Source organism: Sebastes umbrosus, chromosome 4, assembly GCF_015220745.1.
Source record: "Sebastes umbrosus isolate fSebUmb1 chromosome 4, fSebUmb1.pri, whole genome shotgun sequence".
NCBI classification, from domain to species: Eukaryota; Metazoa; Chordata; class Actinopteri; order Perciformes; family Sebastidae; genus Sebastes; species Sebastes umbrosus.
Genome location: NC_051272.1, coordinates 18,578,548 through 18,593,257, shown reverse-complemented (window position 1 = coordinate 18,593,257; position 14,710 = coordinate 18,578,548). Strand labels below are relative to the sequence as shown.

At 40.9% G+C, this 14,710-nt stretch overlaps 1 protein-coding gene across 2 annotated transcripts in view; it reads left to right on the top strand.

Annotated features, from left to right (window-relative positions):
* Window positions 1–14,710, top strand: part of syt7a (synaptotagmin VIIa) — a 90,289-nt gene that overhangs the window by 34,913 nt on the left and 40,666 nt on the right. For both annotated transcript variants that reach the window (XM_037767301.1, XM_037767302.1), the window contains exon 2: window positions 3,792–3,895. In XM_037767301.1, coding sequence (XP_037623229.1) covers window positions 3,792–3,895 — 104 coding nt within the window. The remainder of the gene's footprint in view (window positions 1–3,791; window positions 3,896–14,710) is intronic.

Here is a 14,710-nt window from a genome sequence, read left to right as displayed (position 1 = left end):
GACAGTAAAGTCGGTCAGGATCGCGGGTCTCAGGGGGTTAAATGTCTATATTTAACCGCAGCACGACTTGGTCTTTGTTGTCCTCTTCAGTGAGCTCATTTACACCATCGTTGTCACTCCTCACCCCAGTGCGCAGTGCCATTTATTTCCTTTTATGTGCATGAAAAAGAGATAGCCACTGAAATCTAAAACAAATAAACCACTTTCAAGTTCAAGAGTGCTCTGACTTCTAAAGGCTTCTGATCAAAGGGTTCAATGGCTTCTTCAGCGCACTTGTCATTTTTACCGAGTCGTGCCGTTTCGATGTGACTCATCGCTCTCCATTGGGAGTATTTTTCTTTCCTTACCTAGTTAAATATAGTGAAGATTACCACATTAGCAGTTTAACATCAAGTGTAGTTGTCTCATTATTCCAGTTTCAGCATCCAAACACTGTTTTATCTTTCACCTTAATAATGCATCACCTGTTTGAGTATTTCAAGCAGAGATTTTTGTTTTGTTCAAGGGGAAGGATAAATTGAATTTCCTGAGTGCTGTGATAGCTGTGTGTAGCGCAGCCTTCTCTTACTCTAATGATGGCTCTTTTTCCACACAGCCATAGTGCAAAGGATTTGCATATCTCCCTAATACCTCCACGCAGTGTATTTCCTTCCTTTTATTCCTGGGCGCTTCCTGCGCACCGTGCTTCTCTGTAGCTTCTTAAAATGAAGTCATATTCCATGAAGTGGGAATCCAGCTGTCCATTGACTGAGTGCGGTAACGTGGCCTCTGTGGATGCTGCATTTTATTTGGAGGCTTTTTTACTCCCTCATCTCTCACGACTGACACTGATCATAAAGCACACCACCCTTCACCCCACCCCCCGACCTTCAGCCCCCTACATCAGCTGCCGGCTTTCACAGATCCACCTGACTTTCTCTGAGCCCTTCAGAAATCAGAGCATCCATCACTGAACCACTTAGCACTGATGCTACCATGGATGCCCTTAGCTGGAGACCAGTCCATCGCTACCCTTGCTGATATCTAATGGACTCAACTTTATTGACCTCTCTATGAATATACAGTAACAGAGTATATAGCCTGCGTCTATTTATGGACATCTATGAATAGTGATATTCATCATTGAGGAGCTGGCTGTGTTTCACTGACTCTCTCATGCTCAGGAGGGCATGGACGTGTCTCTGTACCATTAGCAGTCTCTTTGATCGTATAGATAAATAATGTTGGGGTCACTTGTAATGACTATTACACTGATTATACTTCGATATCAGATCAGTCAAGTCGCATCAAGTGTTTTCCAGTCTGGAGCAGTTGCTGATGTCAGGAGATTAGCTCATATAGTATGTGATGATTAAGGTGTTTAAGATGTTTATCTCTCAGGCAGTACCTACCTCCCACAAGTGACTCCTACTGGTAGGTTGGAGCACCTGCCTGGGAAGAGATGTTGTAGGATCCAAACTTGATGAAGAGTGCAAACCTTTAATTGACTTGTATTTATTATCCTATGCACCTCACACTAATTCCTCTTGTAGATGAAAGCATTAAAAGGTTTGTTAATTCATTGTAGTTTGATTAAAACAAAAGATTATTCTATATAAAATGTTTGCCTTTATCTCTATATTCTAAAAATCCATGTTTGAAAACTTTGTGGCTCCACTTTGTACCTCAAGCAAGCGCATCTTTAAGTGTTTTAAAATTGCTGGCCAGGCTTAAGGGGACATGAATGTATTTCTGAGTGGACTACCAGTAACATATAAAGGCCTTCATACCATAGACTGTATATAAGAAGTGGACGTAGTCACCCTGACGTCACCCATTGGTTTGTGGACTGCTGTTTTGAAGTGTTCAGAAGTGACACGAGAGGGTGGAGCTAAGTACAACCAAACACTGAATTAGACATTTTTAGGCAACCAAAAAGGTTATAATTAACTTTCATGAACTGAAAACACACTGTGAAAGGGTTAAAGTCGTAAGACGAAAACACGGACAACTCTCAGACCGGAAAACGCCGTGGTAGCAACCTGTCAATCACAAGGTCGCCACGCTCTAAAGCATACCCTGCTTTATGGTCTCCTGGACTCTAAATGGGACCATAATTTACTAAATGAACATCATGCTGTATTGAAGAAGACTTGAAACTAGCGATTGAGACCATAAACTCATGTTTACAATGTTTACTGAGGTAATAAATCAAGTGAGAAGTAGGGTCATTTTCTCATAGACTTCTATACATAATATATGAAGTGTGGAGGCGTTGCCGTCGTGTTTACACTGAAAACAATGGAGGCAGCAATGGCAACTGCACCGGCCATTGGCAGGTGAAAAGAAGCAGTTGGTAAGACCATCTATATTGTTAGCCATTTCCAGTTTTGCATGATGATTAAAAATATGTTTCTTTTGTTTTTGTTTTGACTGTTATGACTGAAATCAGGACAGTCAACATAAGACCAGTGGAGTGGATTAACAAGACGATTTATCTTTGTTTCACTGAAGACTCACTGCACAGCTGAAGTTAGCCACTCACCTCCATCTTTCCCTGCAGAGTCTCTCCATCCACAACCCAAGATTTTCCACAGTAGCAACAGTACAAGTCTAATCATCATCTACCTCATTAGATTTGCTGTCCATGGTCTGAGCTGTTCTTTATGAACTCCATTTTCTCACTGCAAGTGGCCTCAGGTGTCGCGTCGACTTCAAATCAGTAGTGAAGACTGGAATAGAGGGCTGGTCCCATCCTTATTTTCCATATAAAACAAGTTTACCCACCACTGTTCCTCCTTTTAGAGCCCGTCCGTTCCCAGCGGACTTGGCGAGGTGGAGAATAGAGCACAGATCCGATGGAGGAGTGAGATGAAAAGGCCAGTTGTGACAGGCAGAGGAAGGGAAGGAGACAGCAATTGGGGAGAAGACAAACCCGGTGTTTGAAAGGAAAGCACGGGTGTTTGTCAGTGTTTGTCACTCAGCGGTGTGTGAAAATGCATCCTGACACCCGTTTATCACTGTATATTTAGGAAATCTGAATTGTTAGAAGGAAATGGTGAATTTGAATACATTAGCATCCTCCCCGCTGCGCAAATATCAAAGCTCAATGAGGCTTTATATCCTTGTCCTCTAAAGTGAAGGCCATTGAATTGTTTAAATGTGTGCAATCTGAGACGCAAGGTGCTCACGAGTGTAGATCCATTTATTGTAACAGTATCATAACCGGCGTGTAAACAGACACAGCCGCACAGGTGTGAACTGTCTCACACACACACACACTCAGCAATAGATGATGCTTTTTTATGACTCTCTTCCAGAGCCACCTCTCTCGCTGGGCATCTACTGATACCCATTAATCATGAGCTCTCATGTATTGTCAGCCTCCCCTCCTCTCCTTTCTCCTCTCCATCTCCCTCCCCCTCCTCCCTTCACTCTAAGCCTGTCAGTTAACAAGCTGTGACACCATGACAGTGATGTGTGTGCAACTGAGTGATGCCTGGCTGCAGCCCTTATTGGAAAGGTATTGAAATGCTCCGGCATGAAGGGGGTAGTGATGAGATTGTATTTCTCAGCTCCTTATGACAGAATGCAAAAATGGCAGCTCTGCCGGCTATTCAATTAGACGCGCAGGGAGAGCTTTGTTTTGGGTTGCCCCCTTTGACAACGTGATTTATTGTGGCATACAATCACCTCTGTAGCGAAAAAAAAACAACATGTTTTTATTTGACACATAATGAAGAAAATGTAACAATGTATGCATAAAAAGCATCACTCATTCTTTTGTGCCTCGTGTGTTTGTGTGTTTACAGGCTCAGTGTCCCTCAGTGTGTTCCTGGTCTCCCTCGCAGTGACAGTGTGTGCTGTTTGGCTGGTGGCTCTTTGTGGCGTCTGTGGTTGGTGTCAACGCAAGCTGGTGAGTTTACACACACACACACACACACACACACACACACACACACACTCATAAGCACGTGAACACACAAGCTTCATTAACACATATAGTGTAGTCACATTAGTTGCCATCTTAACATGCTTTGTCTGCTGTGGTTGTACTTGAAAAAGACACTTTGGTGCACTGGAGAAACAACAATGTGTGCAAATATTAGAATAATCTGTACAAATATTGGGCAGTCTTGTTGAACTGGGAATTTTCTGCTAAACAGCAGTTATTGATGAAGATATATTACCAGTGGTAGAAGAAGTATTCAGATCTTTGACTTATGTAAAAATACAAATACAGCGTGAAAATACTCCATTACAAGTAAAAGTCCTACATTCAAAATCCTGCTCAAGTAAAAATACATAACTATAAGCAGCAAAAATGTATTTAAAGTATCATAAATCAGGATGGCTTAAGGCATAGCCATATAGGCAGTTGCCTAGGGTGCCACCTTCTGGGGGGCGTTGGTCGCCGCCTAAAAAAAAATAATTGAAAAAGATAAATGCCGGTGGGCGCCCCTCCTAATTTTCTGCATTGAGGTAACAAATGAACAAACTAGGGCTGCACAATTATGGCCAAAATGATAATTACGATTATTTTGATCAATATTGAGATCATGATTATTTATCACGATTATTGGATAAATTGGATATTGAATAATTTTACCGCTTTGGGTCTCAAACATTTAATTAAAATAAAACCATGTGAGAAATTTAGAGGGAAATTGTGTCTTTAGTGGAACTGCTAACAATTCATAGACATGTGTGACATGACAAGGGGCCCCAAGTAGACTCTAATTTTTTTGTAAGGGGTTGCAGGCTAAAAAGGTTGGGAACCACTAGTTTAATCTGTAATAATGTAGGCCTGTGCTTATTTTATCATATGTTTTAATGTAAAATCTTAACCTGAAATGAAAGTAGTAACTATCTGGTAAATAAATGTAGAGTGGAGTTTTAAAAAAAAAATCTGAAAATGTAAATACACGTGTGCAGGGGTGGAATTTAGATATGTACTTTTACTCAAGTACTGTTTTATTTGCCCCCCATAAGGGTCACAAGATAAATCTGGGTAGTTGTGAGGTGATTAATGAGAGAGGAAAGAAAAACAAAGTTCTGCTACACACTTTTTCATTCATTCTTTGAACTGAAGTTTTGCTTTTTGTGAAATACTTGATAATTTGACCTCTTTGGGCCTCAAACTGTTACTTAAATAAAACAATGTGAGAAGTTTAAAATGGGAATCTTTTGCTAACAATTCATAGACATGTGAAACATGAGAAGAGGGCCAAGGTAGACACATAATTTTTGTAAGTGGTTGCAGGCTAAAAAGGTGTGAACCACTTTTAATCTCTAATAATGTAGGTTTATGTATAATTTATCACATGTTGTTATATAAAGTCTTAATCTGAATTGTAACTAGTAACTATATCTGGTAATTAAATGTAGAGTGGAGTAAAAAAAACAAAAAACAAAAATGGAAATACACATGTGCAGTAGTGGAATGTAAATAAGCACATTTACTCTAGTACTGTACTTGAGTATTTCCATTTTATGCTTGTTTATACTTCTACGCCACTATGTTTATTTGGAAACGTTAGTTACAAGTTACTTTACCGATTCAGATTATTAATTCAAAAATACAAATCAACTAATAAATTCTGATGTATTATTATAGATTAGGAAACCCGGCAGTATATGAAGTAGTTGACATTATGCCCATCTTTACTAGCTGCAACATTAGTGATGCTTCCACATTAATCCATCACTAAATGGTGATATTATATACATTAATCTGAACGGGGATATTCTGTATAATGAGTACTTTTTTACTTTTTGTACTTTAAGTATATTTTGATGCACAGTAAGATTTTGAATGCAGGGCTTTACTTATTATTATTATTTTTACAAAATAGTACTAAACTACTGTACCTATTTGCTTTCCACAACTGCATTTTACTGTAAACAATGACCACAGTTGCCTCTTTGTCCACGTGACCACAACAGTGCAGAGCAGACTCAAACTAATTAATCTCTCAGACAGACACAGCTCCAGCATCAGTAAACTGTGCTGATACAGCATCAGTACCAGTCCACTCACTGAGGAGAAACAACACAGATCAAGCAGACTGACCTCTAATAGAGGGCATGTCATTGTGATTATGTGGTATGAAATGTGATTGATTAAAGGGAGGCAACCAGTCATTAGGCAGACAGAGCTGTACGGCTGAGTGCCACTTATCTTGACTGATTTCTTTTAGATTTTTGCATGCCTTTAGAGTTAATTGATTTCTGATTCATCTTGTGCTTGTACAACCTGGGAACACAGGTCACCTATGTCAAGTTTAATGTTGGCTCGGACTTGTTTCAGCTCACCATTGCACTGCTGTGAAACGTATTGGTCCGCAGATGGCAGGATTTGGCATTACAGCAGCCTCCGCACACCACATGTCTCTCTACATTATGCCATTTGCATTGCTTGAATCCCCAGAGGGTGACTGTACCTAGATTACTTGTCAGTGCTGTTATATGTAGCAGGGAGGAAATGGTCTGTGCAGTGGTACAGCTCAGTCTTTGTAGTGTTTGCTTCGCTGGAACATTGTGGCATATTTGATATTCCTCTGTAGTAAATGGAGCAGTGGTTCCAGCTGTGGGTTAGGTAACTTGGTAAGTGCCCCTAGGTCCTCTCCTAGCACTGCTGTAAATGGATCTTATTTCTATCCTTTGACTGTGTTGCGCAGCAGCCACAGAGCAGTGGCCAGTGTTGACAGATCTCGCAAGAAACAAGCAACCAGGTCTATAGAAACAAGCCCTAAAGAAACAACTCTACCCCCCAAAAAAAGCCTAAAACACGTGACCTTACCTACCTACCACAATATGAGAGAGAGAGAGGCGACCACTTGATCACTTCATATATATGTATGAATATATTTTGGAATTCATGCATTTCATTTAATTTTTGCATTGCATTTTTCAGGTAAGGTATAAGCCTCATTGAAGAGAACCATGCTGCGTTTCTTTGAAGTTTTTCAGTGCGAGCATGTTGAACCAGATCGGCATGATGTGCTCGTATATCACACCTACAAACACGGCAAACTGCCTTTGAATCGTCCCCCACCTGAAGGCGAATCCAATCTTTTAAGTCCACTCTCTTTTTCCCAGTCTTTGTTGTACTTTCTGCCATATTTCGCCCACTTAGTACCTGGCATTGTTAGCTAAACTCCATCCTTATTAGACTCCTTACAACAACATCTCTCTGAGTGGCGGTGCTGATCAGTGACTGGGATCGTGGTGGTGTACAGATCCTGGAAAAGGACAAACTACACCGGTATAGAGCAGAGAGACAGGAGCCCAAATAAGCAACTACACTTTAGAAACAAGCCCCAAAAAACGCAATCTGCAACTACCAATATTTGTTAGCGACTTTACAGGAAAACAAGCCCAAAGTCGCTTATAATAAGCCGACTTGGCAACTCTGGCAGGGGCAGCCTGGCATAGGGTGTCGATCTGTTGACCTTGTGACCCTGTGAAAGCCAATGTCAACCACATTCTCACACACAACACAATGTGCTGCTATCTCAGTGGAGATGCTGTTTGTGCATTTCTAATTTTTCTGTCTTATCCGTGCATCTTACCCTGGTTACTTCAGGGTGTGTGTTTAATAAGTGTGTGGTGGAGGGGGGTAAAACAGAGTGGCATTAAGATGCTAATTAAACCCTTTGTAGTTTTCAGTTCAGACCACTTACTTTGGGAAAAATGTCAGCCGCCCACTGGTGTGTGTGAAACCACATTAAACACAGCTGCTTAATGTACAAAAAGTGTGACTGAGATAAACGGCAGGTTTTTCTATGATGATAAACGTGTTATCGATGATGCCCTACACTTTGACAAACCACAAATACTAGTAATCTTGTTAAAAAATAATTTTCTGACATTTATAGCTTCATCCTTAAGGTGTGATGTTTTCTATATGTGACTAACAACCATGACGGCGCGGCAGCTATACAATCTGTTCGTGTTACAGAAACTGTCTCCACTCCCTCACTTCCCTTGATCTCTTTATCTGTTATTTTCTACGGCAGCACCATATTCCCTGAACGCATGATTAGAATGTATATACAGTACAATTTGCATAAACACGGTTACTTTCAAGTGATACCCCTTATTATAGACGCGTACTGTATCTAGTATAATTTAAATTCATTTTCTACGCATATAAATGTTCTCATTAGGTAAGCGCTCAGCGGTTAATGCTCATTTTACATAAAGCTACCACAAGCCAGGCCACGTCTAAAACTTTCATTTATGATGTTTCCGAGAGTACTCTTTGACAGTGTCAGCTTTCATAAGAACAAATGTTTGCCTCAAGCTTCACGTGTCAGTTGCGAGTGGGCCCATGCCAGTTTTGGTTATGATTCATAGGTTAATAGACAAGACATTTTGGGTGAGTGTTGCTTTCGGTGTTTTAGCTTTGGCAACCAGTGTGATGGGTTTTTATTTTAAAAGTCCTCATGTGCAGTCATCCTGAAGCCTCCCTCCTGCTTGGCTTTCTGTTATCCAAGCCCCCTGGAAAAAAAACTGTGCATTGAATGCTATCGTACCCTTCTGCTGCCTGCTTATGGCTGTTTATAGATGCATGAGCATGACATTTTTAGAATATGTGCTGAGCCAAATATCATTTTTTATAAGCGACTTCACAATTTTTTTTACTCAGCTTTCACAAAGTATTCTTTTGTATTGATTGATTTTTGTTTGTTTTCATGTCTGTCTTTATTAGGGTTTTTGAAATTAGAGACAAAGGCGAGGTAACAAAAACAACAAAACAAATGGTCACGTGGTTAGTAAGCTGCTGCGTTGTGGGGCTGATTATCGTCAGCAGGGGCTCATGTTGGAGGTGATGGGTGGGATTTTTCAGATATCAGAGGTGGTGCAGCTAACATCTGTTTGAGCAGCAGTGGCTGTTTGGCATTCAGACACCCTCTGCCTGCTCCTGTGAGCCCCGTACCGTTTGATCCGTGACATAGTTGTGAGTGGAGTTGAGATTGGACCTGACTACATTCACAGCCTGATTCAATCCCTGCTGGGCTTGTATCAGCAATCCTCAGTGTTTTGGGTGCATTAGGTGGAAGTCAGGAGTTCACAGTTAGGAGAGTGAAGATGTCAAAGTGTATAATTAGAGAATTTCGAAGGAGAATTGTCACAACCGTTGGAAATATTATAATAAGAGCGCATTATGTGCATCTTTGACTAGGGCTGCACAATTAATCGAATATTAATTGCGATCACGATTTTGACTTCCCACAATTAAATGAACATGATGGAATTCGATATTATTGTTTAAAATTTGTGCTCCGCTCTTAGAAAACTCCGCAGCACATCCAATCAAGTGCTTCCTAAACTAACAGCCAGCCACCAGGGGGCGATCAAGTTTTGGCTTTTTGGGGTGCTGTCATGCCACTGCACACGCACCCTACAACATCAGCCTGTGAAAAACTTCCCTGAATATTACAGCTGAAGTCCAGAGTAGAAGAGTAATATACAACAGAGAGCAGACGGGCAAAATGAAAATGCACTGACTGAATTCGGGTGAAGAAGTACCTTATTTTAAGGTCTTATTTTGATGCAAAGATTTGTACATTAGCAGGAATGTTGCACAACGTGAAGGTAAAAGCAGTGCCCTGTTGATTTAAATGTGAAAATGCAATACAAATATCCTGTCCCTAAAATGAATGAATAATCATGGTAAATAATCGTGATGTCAGTATTCATCAAAATAATCGTGATTATCATTTAGGCCATAATCATACTGCTCTATCTTTGACCTGTCACATTTAAGTGACAGATAGTGTCGCCAGTGTACCTGGTGATATGCAAACTGGATGTCTCTGGGATTCCATGCTTCTTGGTGTCAGTGAAATACTACACAAGAACACAGGTATTTAAAAAAGATTGTTTTGACAGATCCTGAAAACGAATGATCGCCTGATGATTTAGCAGCGGACGCTCATTTTAATAGTGCACTCCCCTCTAATTATGGTGTGATGTGGGTAATATTGAGCGAGCATGTAGACTCTTGCTGCCTGCTAATTCACAGCAAACAAACACAGCTGGGTGTTGGAAGGCAGTGCACTGCCAACTGAGCCAGAGAGAGTGGTAGTTTCACTCTGTCTCCTCTCATGTCTGGATTCTTCAAGAAAACCCTCAGCATCACCCTGGGCAGTCCAACGAAGAGTCTCTTCTCACTCAACTGCAGTCCAGTAGCAAAAAAATAATCTGGGCCCATATGAAGCCTCAGCAGGCCCACCTCTCCTTTTAATATATATCTATTATAACTGACTCAGCGAGTAAAACACATGAATCTGTAGTGGTTATTAGGGTAATCAGTAATTAGTTCATTAAAGATAGCGTATTTCAGCCCTCTTTTGTCAACATATTACAATAACTGTGTGAAGCTTTCAGTAGTAAACACGCGGCCAATACAGCAGACGTTGTGACGTAATATTACAGGTATGTCAGTAGTAGTAGTGGGTGGGTGGGTATCAGCTCCGTGCAAAGCACTGGAACAAAAACACAGACACATCACCGACAGTATGATAATAATGCACTTCCTATAGTCTGATAGTCTGTAGATTATGTAGCCTATAGATAAGATATATTTTAATAAAATACAGTTGTACCGACAGAATACAGTAGAGCACAGAGGCCATTTCAATGGCATATGGCAGACAAGCGCTCGTGTCTGCCTGTCTTTTCACATAAGGGACTCAGAGACCCTGCAGATCCCAGCGGGACATCAGTTGAGTAGGTGGTCCTTAAAGTGAACCAGAACACATTTGCGTACACACTGCTAAATGAATGTGGTCATATGCAGCCAGACCACCTCTGAGTGAACAGATCTCAATGCGTCTTCGATGCATCTTCAGCGCGTTCTCACCTGTACTTAGAGTTCACTTGTGATCCGATGAGTCAGGACGTATGTTAATATCAGGTCTAAACAGGGACTCAGAGGCATTTTCTGATCTGACTCCTCTACCGGCAGGACGACATCATTTGTCTGTGCCTTCCAAAACTGTTCCAAATATGATATTACTACTTCTTGGCTAGGTTTAGGGAAACATCGTGGTTTGAGTTGAAGTAAGTAGTTAGTTAAGGTCAGGAAACATCATGGTTTGGGTTGAAATATCTACTTTGTTAAGGCTAGGGGACGTTTGTGTGATGGTGACAACAATAAACATGTGGTTAAAGTTTGGGAACAATTGTTTCGTGAATTGAAACGGGAAACAAATGCTGGTCTCCAGTGTTTAAGTCCAATGTTTTGCTGACCCATCCTTCCACCCCAACCTTCTCCCTACACGCAGAGTTTGTAACACTATAACACTGTCACTTGACTTCCTCCTTGGCCTCTGTCACAATGACAAAATCCACTAGGGGGCTTTGTAGCTTGAATGTAAACATATGTAGTGTTGGAGCACTTGCTGAAACAGCTGATGCTGTCGTCCCTCTGGGGAGGACAGTGTCCTGAGAAAGGGTCACTGTATTCACTGGAATCATGTTTTATTTGCTTAATTAAGGCAAGTCTGTTGCAACATAGAAGTAGCATAATAAAACTTCGGTAACTTAAAGGCACAATCATACAGAGACTTCAGAACATATTCAGACCCCTTCACTTTTTGCATACTTTATTGTGTTGTAGATTTCGTCTTGAATTAATAAAATTGCCATTTTTCCCATCAGTCTGCACTCAATAACCCATAGTGACAAAGGGAAAACATGTTTTTAGAAATCTTGAAAGTGAAATCTCTCATTTACATAAGTATTTAGACCCCTTAATTCAGTACTTTGTAGAAGCCCCTTTGGCGGCAATTACAGCTCCAAGTCTTCTTGGGTAAGTCTCTACAATTTGCACACCTGGATTTGGGAAGTTTATCCCATTCTTCCTGGCAGATCCTCTCAAGCTCCGTCGGATTGGATGGGAAGCGTCTGTGAACTGCCACCATCAGGTCAGATGTTCTATGGGGTGAAAGCCCAGGCTTTGGCCACTCAACAACTGTCAGACTTGTCCCGAAGCCACTCCAGCGCTGTGTTCTTGGCTGTATGCTTCGGGTCATTGTCATGCTGAAAGGTGAACCATCGCCCAAGTCCGAGGTTGCGTTCGCTCTGGAACAGGTTTTCTTCAACCACATCTCTGTATTTGGCTGCATTCATCCTTCCCTCAATCCTGACCAGTCTCCCTGTCCCTGTCGCTAAAAAGCTCCCCCATAGCATGATGCTGCCACCAACCACCATGCTTCACTGTATGGATGGTATTAGTCAGGTGATGAGCTGCAGTGCCTGGTGTTTGACAGACATAGTGCTTTCTTTGTTTTGTCTCATCAGACCAGAGAATCTTATTCCTCATGCTCTCAGAGTCCTTCAAATGCCATTTGGCAAACTCCAAGCGGTCTGTCATATGCCTTTTACTCAAGACTGGCCTCCGTCTAACCACTCTACCATAAAGGCCTGATTGATGGAGTGCTGCTGACCGTTGGGTTCTTGGTCACCTCCCTGACCAAGGGTCTTCTTGCCTGGTTACTCAGTTTGGCCGAACGGCCAGAAAGAGTCCTGATGGTCCCAAACTTCTTCCATTTCACAATTATTGAGCCCACTGAATTCCTGGGAACACTCAGAGCTTTAGAAATGGTTTTAAACCATTGCCCTGATCTATTGGCACATTCAAATGAAACTCGTGAGCTTGTGTTTATAAACATGGGAAGTCGTTCAAGTCGTGAAGAACACCGCTGCTAAGCAACAGCAATATTAATGTTACTGTCGCCGTCTCGAAGCCACAGAGGCTAACAATTTAGCAAGCTAGCAAGTGGGTAACATAATGCAGGAAATGCAAAGGCATAATGAAGGTAAAAGATGAGGTCGTTGGGAATATCAACATTTTCCTCAGACATATTATAAAATTACGAAGAAAAACAATAAACGAGTAAAATTACAATATATTAACTAATTATGCATCCAAAAATGAACTTCCAAGGCCTCCGCCATTTCTGACAACGTCAACAAACACGTCACAACCTGTGAACTTGGAGCTTTCAGAATCTTTCCACTTACGAGGTTGTGAATACCACAAGAGGGGGGCGTTCATATGGACTCTTCTCGGGAACACGGTAAACAAGACTCCATTTGAAGGCACCATTAGCTCCACCCTCTCTTTCTGGTTGCAAAAAAACAAAATGGTGACGACCAAAATGCCGAACGCGAGGCTTGAAAACGGGAGTCCGCAATCCAATGGGTGACATCACGGTGACTACGTCCACTTCTTATAAACAGACTATGGTTCAGACATCCATAACTGTACTTACAAAAAAAAATTTACACGGTAAACACGACCCCATTTGAGGGAACCATGTGCTTCATCACTATTCTTTCGTGGAGGTCTACAGAGAGTTCCTTGGACTTCAGGGCTTGTTTATTTTCCTGACATGCAGTGTGAATTGTGGGACCTTATATACAGGTGTGTACCTTTCTTAACTACAGTATGTCCAATTGATTCAATTTACCACAGGTGGACACATCTAAAAGCACAGCAAAGTGTCTGAATTCTTATGTAAATGAGATATATATGTTTTTGATTTTTTTTTTTAATTTGCAAACACGTTTTCACTTTGTCATTAGGGGTTATTGAGTGTAGATTGATGGGCAAAATGACAATTTAAACAATTTAAAATTACATCTTAACTCAAGCAAAAAGGCGAATCTGAATACTTCCTGAAGCTACTGTAGATACAATAAAGAAACTGATAACACAGAATTAGAACCTGCTATTGACTGGTCTAAATACAGGAAGTACTATTAAATAACAACTCAGTCTAAATAATTAAACATCTCTGATGATGCTGAAGATTGGATTACATCAGTAATGTTTGTAAATACTAGGGCTGTCCCTCTACACATCACAAACAGCGATATCATCTGAGAATAACTTATAATAATTAACGTTGAATATGAATAATGAATAATGTTGTGGGATTATTCCTTATTTTGTGGGCTATTTTGGGGATTTATATATTATTATATATATACTTATGTAAAAAAACGAAGCATTCGAATACTGATTTGGAGGTTGATTACCATGGCAACAGTCGAAGCTTCAAAATATTCGGGTCAGCCCTAGTAAACACAATAGTAAAACTGATCAAGATGACTGAAAGGCTCTAACAGAGGCTCTATATTTATTTGGCCAACAGTATGTTTACTTATAATGCTAATAACCTTAACTAATATTTAAAAATTGCTAAGAGCCATCCCTATGTTGAGGCTCTGGACACTTAGCTCCACTATTCCTCTCGCTACGACGCACCTGCTCATCTACTGCACTAGACTCCAGTAATGCCGTTTATAACACTCTGTTGGGGTTTGATTGTTAAAACGTGTTAGTGGATTGATTTTTTTTTTTTTTTTTTCTTCAAGTTGAGGCTTGCGATCTGCCTCATAATTTGTTCATCATATCAGCTGGAGCTATTTTTGAAATCATGGCTCGGAGCCAGACAGCACTGAATACTGTAATCGTGTGAAACCCTTTGTCGTTTAACAAAAAGACGGCTGGTTTAAATTAGACTTAAGTATTTTCAAGGGTATTTGAGTAGAGGATGAGGGGGGAAATTGCTCACTCTTCCATGGGTATGCTTTAACCCTCATTTGGGGCATTGAGCTGATTTGCTTTATTGTATCTTGTCTGGTGGGCTGGTGGGCTTTGTTATGTTCATCACTATGGATCCCTGCAGCCTCCACAACTCCCTTGAAG